Here is a 20,125-nt window from a genome sequence, read left to right as displayed (position 1 = left end):
TTAAGTGTTCTTTAATTAATAAATAAAATTATATTTAATATATTCATATTACAAGTTGCATTCTAATTGAATCTTTATGTTCAATGCATTCATCGTATAACAATGAGTAATTCCGTCTGCTTTGTTAAATTAACCTCGAGAACTAAATAATAGAAGTCGACGACGGATTTTATTTATTTAATGACAAATTTTATACTAATATTATTATAATCTATAATTGGTTATATCATTATAGCCGAGATGGCCCTGTGATAAGAACGCGTGAATCTTAACCGATGATCGTGGGTTCAATTCAGTGGTGCTTGCATGGCAAACTTTCATGTGCTTTATTTGTGTTTATAATTAATCTCGTGCTTAACGGTGAAGAAAAACCTCGCGAGGAAACCTGCATGTGAATAATTGCATTGAAATTCTGCCACATGTGTATTCCACAAACCCGTATTGGTGCAGCGAGGAAAAATAAGATCCAAACATTCTCCTCAAAAAAGGAGAGGAGGCCTTAGCCCAGTAGTAGGATATTCAAAGGGTGTTAATTTTTTACTATTATAGATTATAATATATGCAGTAAATAAATATTTAAATAACACGGAATATTTTACACAGGTAATACGGAAGAATTTTAAGTGAATATTTAATTATCCAGTGCCAAAAACATTGTCTTGAAAATTAGTTTTATAATTATAGTATTGCTAGATTCTGATATTATCGTAATCAAACAAATTCTTCAGCTTTAGAATATTAGTAGGTATAGATTTATACAATATAGAAAATATCATTACGATTGGGCAACCCTATTTTATCCAGTGCGAAGGTAGAACGGTTACCTAGTTATTTAAAATTACAAGAATTTAGCATTGTAGGATTTTTATTAAACAATAGAATAACTTTCCCTCTCTCATTATAAAATAGTTAATGCCTGTAAACTAATTAAATTATTATTGTCACAGACAAAAAAGACCTTGCCATTTATTTTATTCTGAATGAATTACTTTCAATTCAAAGGCACTGCTGTTTAAGTAAGGTCGTAGCATTGATAATAAATAATCAGATAACAATAAAAACGTTCTTTTTTACGAATAAATAAAAAAATAAGATGTCATCATATCATACTTGATTTGTGAATAAAGAGTGAGTTACTGAATTTAGAAACATGTAATTTTTTTTAAATTGTTTCCAATATCTTAATTTTCTATCTATAATATATCTATTTTATTCTGTTGAAATCGAAAACTCGAGTCTCATTCTCATAATTCAATTGACGCAACACGACGCATGGGAGTATAAATTCAGCGAACTTCCAAATGTTGGTCTACTGCTAAGAATTTATGCAGCAAAACAACATAACTTTTTCCGATACGCAGTATGAACTTAGGAACCAAAAGGATTTTCAACTTTATAATCTTGCCACTAAACTATCGCGGTTACATCTTAATTACTATATGGCAATAATAGCTCATATCAATTTAAATCGTAAGATTAATTTAATTAGGAGATAAATAATTTTTTATCATTTATTATCACAATCCTATTTATTATCTTTGTAATCGAATATATATGAGTGTTTTCGATTTCTCATAATTAATAACTATTTTAATATATTTTTTATATCACTAACTATTATGTAAAAACTATCTAAAGACACTCCAGACACGTAGGTTTCAGCTTTTCTAAAATAATTGATATGCATTATTAAAATAAACATGACTTTACGTGCTTATAATAAATGCTCCCTAGTCAATTAATATCATAATATATAAAAGAGATGGCCCTGTGGTAAGAACGCGTGAATCTTAACTGATGATCGTGGGTTCAAACCCGGGCAAGCACCACAGAATTTTCATGTGCTTAATTTGTGATTATAATTCATCTCGTGCTTTACGGTGAAGGAAAACATCGTGAGGAAACCTGCATGTGTCTAATTTCACTGAAATTCTGCCACATGTGAATTCTACCAACCCGCATTGGAGCAGCGTGGTGGAATAAGCTCCAAACCTTCTCCTCAAAAAGAGGAGAGGAGGCCTTTAGCCCAGCAGTGGGACATTCACAGGCTGTTACGGATTACGGATATAAAAGAGACCACCTGCTACCTCCTGATATCGCGTTCACACTTAACAAAAAAACAAACAACGGTAACTACAGGCCCAAGGAAAGTAGCGTCTTAGTTCCCAAGGTAATGGTTACATTTTTTTACAGTGCCAAGCAGTAGCGAGAACTCACCCTCAGATGGCCATATATCCGCCTATCTAAACTATAAAAAAAGTAATATAAAATAGCCAAATTGATATTTTAAAGTTGGTAAACACACGCAACCTTAAATAACCAAGGAGTTCGGCCAAAACCAATTTGTTCTACCTGAGTCATAATTAATAATAAGTATTTTGTCAAAACAAGACATGAAGAGCTATTATATAAAAAAAAACTCGAAACTGGCTCCAGAACACGATCACGAAATTTCAAAAACGAATACCCAAAATTAACTATAATTTTCGGCCTTACTTATAAACATCGCTGTGTATATAGCGGGGGTTTGGTCAAACACTGATTACTCTCTTTCTTTCATTATTGGTTTGATATTCGAAACAAGAAAACAGCAATGTTTAACTTCTTAAATTTTACTGGTGGTAGAGCTTTGTGCAAGCTCGTCTGGGTAGGTACCACCCACTCATCAGATATTCTACCGCAAAACAGCAGTACTTGTTATTGTTGTGTTCCGGTTTGAAGGGTGAGTGAGCCAGTGTAATTACAGGCACAAGGGGCATAAAATCTTAGTTCCCGAGGTTGGTGGCGCATTGGCTATGTAAGCGATGGTTGTCATTTCTTACAATGCCAATGTCTAAGGGCGTTTGGTAAGTGGTCACACTTACCATCAGGTGGCCCATATGAATAGGAAGGCGGACCTTCCTATTCTATAAAAAAAAAAGAACTTTGATCTATTTTTCTATCTCACATATCAACTAGCTTACTAGAGGTGTAGAATTAAATGAAACCAGCATTTGAACAGTTAATATAAATATATTTCGAATTATTCAGAGGCTTCACAATATTTGGAAGAATTACTCGACAGCGTTCTCGTTTGGATGTATGACGGTCATCGCATTCATTTTTATTTTGTATAAAATAAGTCATACAAGCTGTTACGAAAGAAAGCACACTTAATAAATTTGTGATTACAAATTTTATTAGTAACAATGACATAACAATAAAAGCTAACACCAATAATTATGTCCCATACAATAGACACTAGAGCAAAATTTCGACTAAAATCTTTATGCGCTAACATACCAAGCGTGTTCAATACTAAAAGTGACATTCATAGATAACAAAAAAAAAAAAATCGATCCATTAAAAATTTACAAAATATTTTGTATATTTTTTTTAAATAATTGAAACTATATTGGTCAATATTTAATATATGATGGTCTATGTAACAGTTTTATTATTCGTATATATATAATTCCATTATGAATTACATAAGAAACTGTCGATTGCATTCGGACACTAGACTATATGAAGACAAAAAAAACAATATATTTAAAAAAAAATGCATAATATTTTACGTTTGAAGTATTGAATCATTGAAAACTGTTCACATATATCTTTATTTTTAAAGTCATAGAAAAATATGTTATCATTAATTTCATATTGACAAACACTTAATCGAATATAGGTTATGTTGTACAAGTTAGCGCACAGGTAATGAAGAAAGTATTAACCAATTAAAAAGTAATAATTCCTTTATTTATGATAGCAAATACATTTTGTCTGTTATAAAATGCGATCGAAGCGCCCTATTTAAATGTTTTCTAGTTATATAAAAATGCAACACCATAGTAAATGGCGCGTTAACTTACATTTTTAATTAATACTAATATTACCGTTATTTACATGCTGTTTCTTCTAAATATCTGCATCTGAACAATACATTAAAACCTTATAGCTATGTACCTATTTTGTGCAATTGTTGATGCTTTAAAAATAAAAAAAAGAGTACAACCTAAAATTCTATTTTCAAATTGTTAAGTAAAAATTGTCTATGGCATCCATATAATTAATATTGAATTTCAAGCAATAACAATTGCACACACCTTAGATGCAACTTTTCGTGTACTAACTTTACCATCTTACAATTTTAGGTGTGGATTTAGACGGTAATTAACTTAATATCTATTATTTAAAAGCAATAAAAAATCTTCAGTATATTTTGAGTGTCTACAGAAAATAAAACATTAGGCATAAAAAAGTTACAAGGCCGTGTCGTCAGTCAATTAAAGCCTAAACCCAATATCACATTTCTAGCGAAAAATGTCGAAGGTGTTTAAGCAACCAAATAGAAAAAGGCAAAATTTCCAAAATAAATCTCGAAATGATTGCCCACTTCAACTTGATCGGTTAACAATTGCTTAATGTTATAATTGTGCGGCGTTATAAAGTATACTCGAAAATTATCAAGATGCGAGTTTATGACGACAATTTGTTATATATATAGGAAATGGAGAAAATTAATAAAATATTTGATAAATTCATGTTTTTGAACATATAAAGATGACATTTACATACATTTTACAGACAAATTTAATATATTTTTTTAATACAATAATTAATAATAAAAAAGGATGTAGCTTTCGTCAAAATGATGGCATTTTATTTCAAATTTTATCATTCTAACTAGCTTCGATATGTATTTAATAATAAACTTGCGCCCATATTCAAAATGACACAAAAACATTTTATAATAACACTAAAAGTACTGTCGACAACAATTACTCGATGGCTAATTTGTGCCTCGTGAAGTGTAATCAAAACAAATTGAAACAAACTAAACTTTGGGATAACTGTTACATTCATTTATATCGAAAACAACAAAGAAATTAATCTTAACCTTTATGAATACACATTATCATTATGAATACAAATTATTTATATATACGTAAAGTTTTTTAGGAATCTATACGAAAGTTAAATATTAATAACATTTTAGCGAATACTGCATATGTACTTATAGACACCTATAATGAAATACAACAATTGGGAACAAAAATAAGTAATAATAAATCGAAAAATATAATCTCTGTCTAAACAAAAATTTCAACAATTCCACGTTTAAAAATCACCGTTGCGCGATATAGAAAACATTTTTTAATTAAATCGATTACGAAATCAATGTGGCGTACGGTTTTCAAGCAAAAATGTAGGAATGTAATCATTTAACATTAAGATCGCGTTTAAGAAAAGCACCCAAATATGAATTACCCAATAAATTTAAAAAACTGACATGTTCCCTTATCGTACAAATGATGTCACTTAGCCATAGACAACTGTCAACTGTCAGTGTCATCCCACATATAATACAAAAGCGTTAACATATACGGAAGTCACTCACACGAACCCACGTTACATTTAATGATGCGTATTATCAGTAAAATTTAACATCTATTGTATGCATTTGTTTGCAGTCCATGTATAGTTTTATACAGCACTCTGGTAGTACGATTTGGAGACGGATCGTTTGGTGTGCTCATGTTAGATAGCTATGCTGTTTACACTGGCTACGACACGCTTCTGCACTATCTGAAATATTAAAATTGTTTTATATTAAACGACATTGCTTATCTTTATCTGATTCCTCGTGTATCGCACTTTGAATGCAATGTCAATTATTACGCTTAAATGTTTCCACGTTATCTGTGTTTATTACTAGTCTAAAATATTTTTAAACAAATATAAGACAAAATTAAACGATTCTTGTTAATTTACACAGATTGGCAATGAACCATGATTCATGCATTTTTTAAAATGATGTTTTCTATTAATCACGGAATAAGCTATGAAAACCTTGGGAAACATTCACTTGTTGCTAAGTTTAGGCTGTAAAAGCCAGCTCGTCTGGGTAGTTGCTGCCCACTCATCACATACTTCACTGATAAACAGCAATATTTGTTATCGTTCCGTTCTGGCTTGAAGGGAGAGTGAGCCCGAGTAACTACAGGCACATAACATTCGTTCCCAAGTTTGGTGGTGTATTGACCATGAAGATGGTTAATATTTCTTACAATATTTATGGCGGCGGTGGCTACTTAATATCAGGTGGCCTGGCCTACGTAACTTATATATATAAAAAAAACATTGTATGTTAGTCAGAGTTTGAATCTGCGGTCTTTGCTAAAGATCACGATAATCTATTTATTGCATATTTTATAAATCCTAAACCCACCGCTATTATCCCCACCGTGTTGACTGTGTTTTTATTATAAATACCATTGTCTTAAAATTTATATAAATTTCACTTTTCAATATCATATAAATTGTCAGAAAATAGTTTATTAAATTACATTTTACTTTTAGATTCACAGCAAACAACATCTTACACTAAGTGAGACAAGTCTCGAAATAAAAGCATTACTTTATTCCATCACACAACATCAATTGACGGGCCGGTTGGCGTGGTTGGTAGATACTTGCCTTTCAAGCCGAAGATTGTGGGTTCGATTCCCACCCAAGACTAAATTATATATATAAATATTAATATTTGTGTGCATTGACATGTCTGTTTGTCCTGAGTCTGGGTGTAATTATCTATATGAGTATGTATTTACAAAAGAAAAGTAGTGTATGTAGTAAATCAGTTGTCTGGTTTCCATAGTACAAGCTCTGCTTAGTTTGGGATCAGATGGCCGTGTTTGAATTAAAAAAAAATAAACATATAATTTAGAACGAAACACTCAATTAGATATAAAATATTCTGTCAATATAATATATAATTTTAAGAGACCAATTAAAAAAAAAACTGTTTAAACATTTTTTTTCCTTGTCAAAATATATCTCATGTTAAAAGAAAGATACTTTTCGTATTAACAGCTATTTTATAATATTTTGTCCGACTATTCAATTTAAAATAAAATATTTTAACTTGGAGGTCCATTAAAGGTATTGATCGTGTTTAAAAATATTCTTCATACTAACCTCAGCGTCGCAATCCTTACAGTAGCACGCACTTCCGCTTCACCTTGATCGGCTGGACGGGGCAGAGGACAGCGCGGATCGCTTCGTCAAACACCGTCTTGAGTCCTTTCTGCGTCAGCGCGGAGCATTCCAGGTACTTCACGGCACCGATCTCCTTCGCCATGCTCAGACCCTGGTACATTAAAACGTGATTCTTTATAATTTTTCTTTTGACATTCCGGTCATTAGTAAGTCTATTCATTCATCGTAATTAGAAAAATATTTTTTTGTTTCTGAATCACGCAAGCTAGACTTTTGCTATTGGATGGTACGTGGTTAAAATATATCACTGAACGGTCGAGATCGTCATTTATGATTTATTCATCATTTGATTCCCCACTTACTTTAGGCTTTGGGTGTAAATATTGAGTACAACAAAATATACAAAAGATACGTCAAAGATTAATAAATAAATTACAGTACAGTACAGTTACAGCCTGTGAATGTCACACTCTTGGGCTAAAGCCTCTTCTCCTTTTTTTTGAGAAGGTTTAAAGCTTATTCCACCACGCTTCTCCAATGCGGGTTGGTGGAATACACATGTAGCAGAATTTCAGCGAAATTAGAACCATTCAAACATGATTCACACAGATGTTTTCTTTCACCGTCAATCACGAGATGCATTATAAATACAAATTAAGCGCAGGAAAATTCAGTGGTGCTTGCCCGGGTTTGAACCCACGATCATCGGTTAAGATTCACGCGTTCTTTCGAGTGGGCCATCTCGGTTTTTCATAATAAATTAATAATATACTTTATAATAACCGATTTGAACCGTGAGCGATACATTTGTGATTTTTATATCACTCTACATTACAAAAAATCTCTTAATATAAGTGAAACATTTGCGATGAATATGAGTACGTTATTGGGATAAATAATAGTATGAATATGAAAAAGTAACTTTAACGCATATACTAGTGTTAATTGCGTCACAGGTCGACGACAATTACAGGCACAAGGGTTAGAACTAAGAAAGTTTGGTTGAAGGAATATTGGCTGAACCCTGAGATGTTCAAACATCTTCCATTATATATCTTTTATGTCTGCCTTCAAAGTATAAAAGTTACCTGTGGATAAGTGATGGGTGCGAGTTTTTTGTCCTTGAGCTTTTCAATGGTGTCCTTGTCTTCGCGGAGATCGAGCTTCGTTCCAACGAGGATGATGGGCGTCGATGGGCAGTGATGCCGAACTTCTGGGTACCACTGGAACAGAATACATTATAATCATATTATATATAGTAATAATTCACTATTATAATATATCTAATCTAATACATTCCATTCCATTAGTTCAAGTACATACATACGTATTTTGTTGAGCTCCAATGAGTAGAAGAATCTATTCAAAAAATCGGCAAAACTTTAATATTTTATAATAAATATTATACATTGAAATATAAATTACATTCCACGACTGATGTTCAAAATAAAATAAAAGCAAGTAAGTGTTCCAGAACTGGGGGAAGACCTCTCTTGAACAGAATCAGGTCAGCATAATTAGCAATATATACGCAATATATGATATGAAACTGAGGGCGACATGGTCGCAAAGGCTGTGCGGCGTATTGGAAGCTTTGAGAAATTATCGCTTAAACGATCTAAAACATATCTTTGGTTTGACACACACTCGATATATTAGGCCCTTACATATGAAATTAGCGTTTTGTACGGGAGAAATATCAAGTCGATTTTTTTTTTGTAAAATATATTTAATTAATCACTATGAGATGACGTATACATATGAGTGTTGACGGTTCTATTTAAAATTACGATGAACGATATTAATTTACACTCCGGGTTATGTATATTAATAAATGAGAAGACGTTTTTTTTGTAATGCCTAACTGAAAAATCTAGTAAACCAATATACATAAAACTTATACCAGATGATGCAGCGTGTTTTGGAGAAGGTAAAACCTTAGGTAATAGGTATAGGTACTTCGTAGTTACACCCATTTTACATCAAGACGATTGACGGGACAAGTATTAAAAGTATTAAGAATTTCATGTTCTTGTATATTAAATAAAATATATCATAGAGAAAAACTGGCTAAACATACGAATGTAATATTTGATGTAGGTTTTCTTCGTTATTTAAAACAATATACATATAATAATCATGAAATTACTGTAAAATTAAGACCTTCGTTGAAATTTAAAAAGTAATAATTCTCGGCAATAATTCTCGATATAATCAACGGGTAATACTGGTTCGAGGTCTAGATACACATGCAAATTGATGTTTCGCAATAGTAATGTACACGTTAAACCAGTCAACCTTAGCTTAGCTTTGCTGTATTCAAAGGTCTCTTATTAAACGGCCACCATTATCTATTATGATGTAATAACTGTTCGTGTGACTTGACCGATTTTTTAATGTATAAAATTAATTCTTGAATATTCGAAAACACACAATTAACTGAACATTCTGAGAGTTCATTATCAAGTAACAATAATTAGCCCAATCAAAGCCGACATGAATTTAACTTCTAGCTAAATAACTCCAACAATTTTATTAATACATATATGTATGGCAAAAATTATCAACAACACACAACTTTCTCTACCGCAATTCTGCTTTATAGCAAGTTGGATAATTTATATGTCACAGAAAACGACACGTTGTTTAGGAAACAGTCAGTAGGATCACCTTCTCTACATGAAATAACCAAACATTTTTTTACCAATAGTATATGAAGAAAAAGAAGTTTTTACCTTTGCGCGAACGTTCTCGAAGGATGCCGGGTTAACGAGGGAGAAGCATATGAGGAACACGTCAGTCTGTGGGTAAGAGAGAGGTCGCAGCCTGTCGTAGTCCTCCTGACCCGCCGTATCCCATAGACCCAGGTTAATCGGCTTGCCATCAACCATTACATTCGCCGAGTAATTGTCGAATCTGAAATAAACGTTAATAAAAATTATTTACAGCTTTACTATTTACGTTTATTTTACGTTTAATTTTATATATAAATGATATCATAATATATCTCATTGATTTGATATCAGTTTTTTTTAGTCAGAACCCTAAACAAATTAATTTTTATTTTTGATTTTGTATAATCATTGTACTACGTTACTCCTATAATGTTGTACAAATAACTACAGAAATCAAACAAATTCCAACAATCTATATCGGCAAAGACAAAACATTTCAGGGCATTCCTCCTCTATTTGTCAATCGGTTTTTTATTTGGTAACTATTGACAAACTTTAGTGTTATCAATAAAAAACACTTTGGAATAGAAAAAAAAATGGAATCTTTAAATTTATATTCATTTATTTATTCCAAAAAATATTAACATTATTTTTATTATGGCACCCATAAGACCTGTCAGCTTATTTGGGCGCTGCTTAAACATAGACAAACTAACATATATAATTTTAAAAAAATACACAAGCAAGCTCACAATAATAATAATAACACATCGCATTTAATATTGTATGTGTGTACGTTATGACAAAAAAACAATATTCCGACTGCCCTGAGACAAGCCGAAGACAGAGAGTAGGGTGGTGGGATCTAGTCGATACATCGGTGAAAGCATTTCATGACAAGCACGACCTTCAGTAATAAAGCACACGAAGTAGAAGAAGTATACTACAGAAACCAAGATATGTCATCAGACACAATGCCGTTAATAGATGATTGAACACGAACGTCTCGATCAATTCAATACTTCCGTCATGATAAAGGTTTCTCAGAGCAACAGGTGTTGCAGTTCTCAGAAAAAAACCGTCATACATGATCGTAATTTTAAGGCAATTATGACTAAGCTATTATATAAATAATATGCGTGAATCTTAAACGATGATCGTGGGTTCAAACCTGGGCAAGCAACCACTGAATTTTCATGTGCTTAATTTTTTTATATAATGACTGTAATTCATCTCATGCTATACGGTGAAGGAAAACATCGTGAGGAAACCTGCATGTGTCTAATTTCACTGAAATTCTGCCACATGTGTATTCCACCAACCCGCATTGGAGCAGCGTGGTGGAATAAGCTCTAAACCTTCACCTCACAAAAAAGGGAGAGAAGGCCTTAGGCCAGCAGTGGAACATTTACTGAACTGGTGTTGCTGAGAATGTGAAGTGTATATTTTTTATACATATATAACGTGCTTTCTAATAAAAACGGGTTGCTTATTCCGCAATCTGTTTGCACCATTCATTGGATTCAATCAAGTATAGTATATAAGTATTCAATAAATATAGGACCAACTAGTCCCTTTCAAGTTCACCGTAATGGAGAAAATCAACGATATTTACTATGAAAACTATGCCAATATACAATATATTGGCATAGTTTTAATATTACTTGGTGGTAGATCTTTGTGGCCAGACGGGTACGTACCAACCACTCATCAGATACTCCAATATGTTGTGTTCCAGTTTGAAGGGTGAGTGAGCATGTCTAGATACATGCTTGAATATAATATATGGTTAGTGGCGCATTAAAGATGTAAGGAATGATTGACATTTCTTACAGCGCCAATGTCTAGGGGCAATCACCAGGTAACCTATTGCCTTGTCCGTCTATCTATATTAATAAAAAAAAACTTAATTTCTTAGTATATGTGGGTCAAATCTTGCAAAATAATTTGAAACCAGTTCCGAACAACCGATTAATATAAAATTTTGGACACACTTAGAGACAATAAGTATACATCTAGCAGGTTTTCTAAACTTCATTAATTTTAGTACAACATAACATTTGCATTACATTAAAAGCTTGTGAATGTCCTACTGCTAGGCTAAGGCCTCCTCTCCCTTTTTTTTGAGGAGATGGTATAGGAAGGTATAGGTATGGAACTTATTCCAACACGCTGCTCCAATGCGGGTTGGTGAATACACATGTGGCAGAATTTCAGTGAAATTAAACACATGCAGGTTTCCTTACGATGTTTTCTTCCACCGTATAGCACGAGATGAATTATAATAACAAATTAAGCACATGAAAATTCAGTGGTGCTTGCACGGGTTTGAACTCACGACCATCGATTAAGATTCACGCGTTCTTACCACTGGGGCCATCTCGGCTATTTTAGTAAAAAGACAAAATAAAACTTTCGTTTTAAAAAAATATTAGCACTGTACTAAACATCCATATTAAAACTTATTTATACATATAAACTTTGTTACATTAGATACAGAATAAACAATAGGAACTGCTTTAGATCAAACTATTGCGCAGTTATTACGCCCACATCTCCAAAAGGGGATTTTTCAGTAAAACAATAATTTTATATGAAAATATATTAAAGAGGAGAGTTAAATTGAATGAACATTTGTTTAATAAATAATATGTAAATGATATTATTTATCACTTAAATTAATTTTAACTTAGATACAGACGTTAAGGCTATATTTAGATAATGATCGATTTCTGTTCCGATAGAAACTGTATCCACTTAAGATGATTCAACTTACGACGTAAATAGCTTCGTGTTAATTTTAAACAAAGTTTATGAGAATCACAATATCATTTCAATAAATCTTTATTATTTTCTGGAAATAATATAAAAAATATATAATATAAGCCTGATCAATAATATCTCATATTTTTCCCGTTTTTTAATAAACATCCAAATGTTATATAAAACACATTAGTTTTTTTTAAATTGTATTTCAGATAACGATGGAACAAGGAATGTTTTTTTAAAAATTAGTCACATACGTTGACCATTTTTTATAGATGGCAAAAAAGCAGACGACCAGCTGGATTTACCGTATGGTGGGCAAATGGTTATTTCATTATTAACATTCCACCAGAATTGGGACAAAATGATTTCGTTCGTCGGAATTTTTTAATGAAATGTATATCTAACATAAATTATAAAAGGAACAAAAAAAAATTATCTTATCATTCACTTTGGGTCATACTAACGACCTGGTCTTTATATGATGAATATGTAAAGTATTTAATACACTGAAACTAGTGCTTTTTATTTTAATTGAAATTTGAAACGCATTTAAACCCAACGTGACATACTTCCTATGAAAACGTGTAATGCAATTTGTTACCGTAAATATATGGATGAATGTTCTTCGTAGTCGAGAAAAAAAAACAACCTACCAGCACAACTGATTCAATTAATATCAAAAAGTAGTCAATAATATAAGGCTTGCATTATGTAAATTAATAGTCCTCCAGACCGATTTCGGTCACGGCTGCCAATCTCAAGAGAGATTAGCCAACTGCGCAGGACATATCATGGTGCACAAGTGTGTGCGCCAACACAGGTGCACTCTCTATTCCCTAACTCTCATAATCCGATGGGACGGCAATCCGACACGACCGGAAAGTCGATCTGGAAGTTGGAAGTGTGTAGTGCTTTGGAAACACAGGAGTGTACACACTTCCAACTTCCAGACTCCGGGCTACTACTGAGAATTTTAGACAGCAAAACTCAATAACTTTTTTATTGGCCCGACCTGGGATTTGAAACCAGGACCTCCAGGTCTGCGGCCTTACACCTAGCCACCAGACCAACGCGGTAGTAGTTATGTAAATTATACTTACACTGTTGGTATGTACTCCCCGGGAAAGGCATTTGTCGTGTAACTGATGAGTAGACATGTCTTACCGACGGCACTGCGGACAAAAAAAAAATTGTAGATATTTCCAACACAAAACAGATCGAACCCAATGACCCGACCCGTACAAAGCAAAGGTCACGAATCCGTTCAATTCTTTCATTAAAGAAAGAAATTTCATTCGAGGCGTGAAGAGGCATCTTGCGGGCCGGCAAGGCGGGGGCGGCTAGTGCAGAACATTCCCGACTGTACTAGCCGTCGTCGCGTTTGGACTCCACTACCATTTACCATCAGGTGGAGTGGAGTCATTTGCTTTTCCGGTATATAAAAAAAATTACATTACAATTACTTATTATTATAGTTCTTCATAATTGTTGATTATATATTTTTATCATAACCCCTTATAATGACAGTCATTACATATTCATGTAATTATATTTCACGCTACCTAAATACAACAAATTATTATCAGAGCGTGTCTTCGCAAAGTTGTGCTTAGTTAAAGCGGAGAAGCTTGCTTATACGAATAACAAACATCGATTATGCAATATCTGGTTCGGGAAATGTTAAAAGCTTGTTAAATCGATATTTGTTACTGATACATTAGAAAATTAAATGTTGATTTACTTATATGAGACACAATAATTATCGTTATGTTACATAATATTAAAGAATTTTATTATATTGAAATTTTTACACGTACGAATAAGTAAAAAGGTTTCTTGTACGTTTAAGCAAACTGGTTAGTAAAAACCGTGTACTTCTAATTTGAATATCGTTCATAAAATTATTGGTATTAAATTTTTGAGAAAATGAAATTATCAAAACATCGAATTAACAACAAACACAGTATGTACTCATCCAACTAAAACTCTAAACCTCAACAATAAATACAGTGTGTGGGATACACAGTAATTGGATAAAAACATAGTATCACGAGACACGATACAAATTCTACATAGTAACTAGGGCGACCTAAAAAAAATAAAACTTGAGCACGGTCGGGCATCCTTACGTTGAAGGATGTTATCAACATACCCATAATGAAATAAGTACGCTTAACTTTATGAGCCGCTATAAATTTTATAAATACTTTGTAGTAACTTAACTTTGGCTATTATGTTGGTAACTTAATCTTGTTAACTCCTTTATTACTTTTAAGTTATAAGTTCCAAAAGCTGTCGAGACAGATTTTAGATTTAGAAAAATAGTTTTCATTGTTCCTTTAGTTAGTAGTTTAGTTAATTTAGTAGACTATTATATTTAGAGTATAGAATTTATATTAATTTTTATTATCTTTTAGAGAGTTACGTTTTTGATAGAAAAAAATAAATAACGTTCATGTTTATTCAAAAATATTTGAACCTGGCAACACTTTATTAGTTATTCTTAACCAATTGCAACGAAACAAAAAAAATACCTCAATGTAAAAGGAACCAGATAATACAAATAAACCAGTGAAAAATGTATTATCATATGTTTTATTATTTTTTAAATGATACACGGTTGGTCTGAATCACGCTATCAATATTTTCTAGCAAAAATATATATATGTATATACAATCGATTGCTTTTGCTGAGTAAAGTTGTCCTCTAGTTAACGACACTTAATATTTAGTAGAAGAATAAGTCGAAATCGGAACAGCTAGTTGATAATTCTCTCTTGGTCTTTCGTCCGTTGAGGAAACTTAAGCCCAACCAGCACTGGCTGTTTTCATTCGAAATAGACAGGTATCCTTATGATACTTGTTAGATAAACATAAACATTAGTTTATTACTCGAAAAAATTATTATTTCAACAACATTCATTACCAATTAGTAAATGTCCTATTTTAAAAGTCAAATAAATATGAAATTTCGATTCAATTAATTTGAAAAGATTGTAATTAATTTAAAATAATAATATCCGCTTCGTTTGTTGAAGTACGCAGTCGAAATTTATTTTGTATAAAAAAAAACAGGTTAATTGCATAAGTTACGTGCGCTGAACGTTTTAAAAATATGTTAAGCCTCTAATAATAATTATTATTTATTCATTTATTTAAGTAACAACGACCTAATTATAACAAAAATAATAAAAGAAACATATATTAGATTAACATACTACCTAAAGGTCGTATATGTACACTCACTTCTACCGTCAAACAGCAATATTTAATATTGTTGTGTTCCGCTTCGAAGGAGGCCAGTGTGACCGCAGGCACTAGGAACATAACATCTTAGTTCCCAAGGGTGGTCGCTCATTGGCGATGTAGCTGTATATACTACAACTACAGTTAGTATACTGTAGTAGTAGCTCCAGCCGAAACTTAACAGCAGCGATTTATAATCGTGCAATCTAGTCTGCAAGCAATCATGTTTAGGATTTTGTTGAACAAAATCGATTAATTGCACAAGTAAAAAACCGCGACATTCAAAAACGCGAATTCCATTTCCGTTAGGTGAGTCTGATGTTGCCCATATTTTTATCGGACCTGATCTTTCTCATCTAGTAAATAATTAGAATACAAAAGGTTACAATAGCAAAGATATTTATTATACCTACCAATCATCATTCGCGTTACCACATCCCGTTTATATGGCAACACACAAACTTTAACAGAATAAAGAATATATTTATTTGTTTTAGCGTAAATACAACGCTATTAAAAATAATTAAGCAATTATCAAATGAGTCGGGTTTTTCGAGTTATTTTCGACGTGAGGGGTATTTTGTATGATTCGAATTTCAACAATAATTAACAACCATACATATAAGGGTATATTTAGTCAGTAATGCATATTCATTCATTATTATTTACTACGAATATAAGTCATAATTAATGAATACATAGAATGTGATTGTTTTCTTCTAATAATATCATATTTGAACTTTGTTGGTTGTGTTGCCTCATAATATTTTTTTATCAAATCACATTTTGCAAATTTATCATGATATATCTATCTGTTATAAAATATATGTTATATATTTACGTTATGCTATTCTGCTAGTGAAGTTAATGTTACTTTTATATTTCTGCATCTTGTGTTTGTATCTAGCACGATACAATTAACTCTTTTATTCTTATTTATTGTGTTCATCCAGTTTTACGAACAAAATAAATGAATAAATGTATGTATTAAATTAACATCTATTGTAACGCTCTATCAATAGGAAGATAATGTAAAGTAAGCAATAAAACTCCTTTGTATTTATTTGGTTTAATTCAAAATAATATAATATAATAAAAACCTAAAAACGTATCAAAGCTGTGGTAATCCTACCCTTTTAAGTAGGTGCTTGGACCTTTTAACATGCTGCCCTAATGCCGATTTACATATGGCAGATTTTCATGCGACACAATATTAAGCAACATCGTTAGGAAACCTGCTTTGGTTTCCTCGCAGTGAAATAATTATTTAAAAAGATTCAAACCTTTACTTCGAGAGGAAAGGACTTTTGTCTATGACTTTTGTAAATGGGGCATTCGTTATATTATATAAAAAAAAACGAATATTATTTTCTTACAATACTGAAAATTCCAAACGGGTAAAAGCTTAAATTATATACTTTGTATCTTCATACACTTTATATATACACAAGTATAAGGTACGGGGTATTATAACTGAGTATATATTATATATTTCCACGTATAATAATAATATTATGGAATTTCTTTATTTAAATCTCTTCATAATAAACATCATATTATATTCAATTAGAAAACTTTGGCTCAATATCAAAAACAATAAAACAATCGCCAGGGGAACAATGAAAAGAAAATCGTTTAAGCGAGTACTTGTGACGAAAAAATATTTCATTATTACTTATAATGCATTTGAATCGTTGATTAATTACTACACTTTTATAATCTTAATAAAAAATATACTTTATTCAAATAGGTAAGCAATATTAAATTTATTTTAGAGGATTAAATTGCATGTAAAACTACAATTGGTTCGGAATAAAAATTCTAACGAAAGTAACGGGCAAGACAATATGAATCAATTATCACTAAAGTCTTTTTTTATATAGAATAGGTAGGCGGATACCGACAAATAAAATCTCAAATATTCCAATAATCTTTTCAATGGCCATAATCAGAACAAACGAATAAACGTACCCGTCATCGCATATCCAAACGTCTGGAGGTCATAGTGCAGTTTCAATCAGCCGCTTGATATTACAACGTACGGTGGGCAAAACGGTATACGCATTGCAATGCGTTATGACTCTTACACATTTCATAATAAAGGAGATGCGATTATTGGGTCTAGTGTACAATATTCAACCCTCGTATCGCGGCGAGTACGACATCCTGTCAGATATTCCAATTAGAGCTGGCTGGAGAGTGTTAAGCGCTTTCATATATAGCGTTTAATAGACACGACTGTTGTTAGAGTTAATGAGTTCCTTCTACTATTAATAACAATAATATAACTTTTAAAAATAAAGCTTTAAAATTTTTCAAGAAAAGTAGTTGATGATGTAAAATTTTATTTGTAAAATATAGCTTATATAAATAAAAAAAGAAACATATTATATCAGAGTAATATATGGTACTATTTTTATAAAACAAATGAGTCTAATCTCGAGTCTTTTTACTCACCTTAGGACATAATTATTAAATCAGCTCCTCAATGGGACCAACTTATTTTATTTTGTAATTGAAATTACATATCCTTGCAAAGTAAATATTTCAGTTCACAAGGGACATAACATCTTAATGACGCTGCAAAGAATAGTTAATATTTCTTCCGACGGCAATGTCTATGGGCGGTGATGACCACTTATCATCAGGTGGCCCATTTTGCAATTCCGTATTTCTGTATTAGTATAGAAAAATCCAAGCACAATACTAACACAACCAAAATGAGTTATTGCGTTCTTATGACTTGAAATCTGTAGAAGACCTGGGTTAGAAAGGTGGAAGCACATTTTCGTACTTTATTTGGTTCTGTTTTATAATGCCTTTGATCTCTCTCTGATCCTGTTCAAAATGCCGTCCCATCGTACCCAGTGAGTAAGGCAATAGAGTGCACCTACGTTAGCGCACATATTTATACGTTGTGTATATTTCCAAGGCAGTTGGCTAAGCCTTAGAAAAGTCGGTGCGAAGCAAATTCGGTTCGGAAGAATTCATAAAATGAAAAACTTCGCCACGACGCGGTTTTTTAAGAATAAACTGGCGTATAAATTCAAAGTTCTGACAGGCGAAGTTAAATTCAATGCCATTATTCATGCAACATTTGTGAAATATGATGTTTTAATTTAAGCTATATTTATTCTGTCTTAAAAAATATTAATACCTTCAAATTTTTGCAAAGTTCTGAATTCAATAACATTAAACTCCTAATACAAATCATATAAAAGTTATTTTCTATCACCGGTACTCACGGACGGAATGGACTTTTATATTTTATCGATAATACCATTTAATGATTATTTTCCCTCGTATATTTTTATTGGCAACCCTAATAAATGTCTTGTAATAAAAGATAACCATTTGCTCTTACTGTACAATATCACAAATACACTATGTTAATATTCTATGGCTTTTCGCTGAATTTACTAAAAATCCTGGTGGTAGAGCTTTGTGCAAACTCGTCTGGGTAGGTACCACCCACTCATCAGGTATTCTACCGCAAAACAGCAATACTTGATATTGTTGTGTTCCGGTTTGAAGGATGAGTGAGCCAGTGTAATTACAGACGCAAGGGACATAAAATCTTAGTTCCCAAGGTTGGTGGCGCATTGGCTATGTAAGCGATGCTTGACATTTCTTACAATGCCAATGTCTATGGGCGTTTGGTGACCACTCACCATCAGGTGGCCCATATGCTCGTCCGCCTTCCTATTCTATAAAAAAAAAAAAAAAACTTATATTATATTGTTTGAAAAAGTTAAAAAAAATAACATTCAATTAACCGTAACTTGTCAAATGTTGCCAAAACGGCACTGAGGATTTTAAGGATACCGAGAGCTTACTTCAAGTACTGTTAAAACAATTCAATTTTACTTTCTCATTATCTGAAACGGTTCGAACGAAAAACATATTTATGTTAACACCCGTGTGGACAGATAAGGTAAAGTAACATTGTTATCAGTGACTCATAACACGCCTGTCGACGCTTGAAATGAGTAATAATAAATAATCGATCAGTAAAACTAATAATACTTTGTATCCGGACTTAACAAGTATCGAATGTCAATGCCTAGAGTTTAGAGTTTGACGAGTACCATGATTGTTACGTATGTAAATGTGCTTAAATTTTGTTTATAATTCATCTCAATTTAAAAACTTTATTAAGTCAAAAATCATCAACAAATTTTATTACGCATTAAAATAATACTCTTTGAACAAAGATGCTTGTATTCTAGCTCGGGTTGAAACGTATGACTGACCAGGAACCATTAAAAGAGTAACTACTCGAGTTTCTTACAGTTGGAGGCTGCGTTCTGAAACGGTGGTTGAGTCAAAATAGTGACGACTCAAAACGCTTTATTGTTTGAACAAAGTTCATTTGATTTCTCATGCCTTGGGAAAACATCGCAAGGAAACCGCATGCCGGTGTTGGATAAAAATCCACCAACACGCATTGAAAT

The 20,125-nt window shown here is 32.1% G+C and overlaps 2 protein-coding genes across 2 annotated transcripts in view; both read right to left on the bottom strand.

The window, feature by feature from the left end:
* Positions 1–2,992: 2,992 nt before the first annotated feature.
* LOC126770663 (ras-related protein Rac1) overlaps positions 2,993–20,125 on the bottom strand; it is a 43,676-nt gene continuing 26,543 nt past the window's right edge. Inside the window, exons 2-6 of the mRNA XM_050490172.1 lie at positions 13,526–13,597; positions 9,717–9,897; positions 8,070–8,204; positions 6,961–7,132; positions 2,993–5,568 (exon numbers count right to left, since the gene is read on the bottom strand). Coding sequence (XP_050346129.1) covers positions 6,977–7,132; positions 8,070–8,204; positions 9,717–9,897; positions 13,526–13,597 — 544 coding nt within the window. The 3' untranslated portion in view covers positions 2,993–5,568; positions 6,961–6,976. The remainder of the gene's footprint in view (positions 5,569–6,960; positions 7,133–8,069; positions 8,205–9,716; positions 9,898–13,525; positions 13,598–20,125) is intronic.
* The window catches only part of LOC126770646 (synaptogyrin), a 55,411-nt gene continuing 53,941 nt past the window's right edge, over positions 18,656–20,125 (bottom strand). Inside the window, exon 6 of the transcript XR_007669471.1 lies at positions 18,656–18,673. The gene's annotated coding sequence lies outside the window, so the exon portion shown is untranslated. The remainder of the gene's footprint in view (positions 18,674–20,125) is intronic.

Source organism: Nymphalis io, chromosome 9, assembly GCF_905147045.1.
Source record: "Nymphalis io chromosome 9, ilAglIoxx1.1, whole genome shotgun sequence".
In the NCBI taxonomy this organism is placed as follows: Eukaryota; Metazoa; Arthropoda; class Insecta; order Lepidoptera; family Nymphalidae; genus Nymphalis; species Nymphalis io.
Note: the sequence above shows the minus strand (reverse complement) of the source record. Positions and strands in the feature narration are given on the sequence as shown.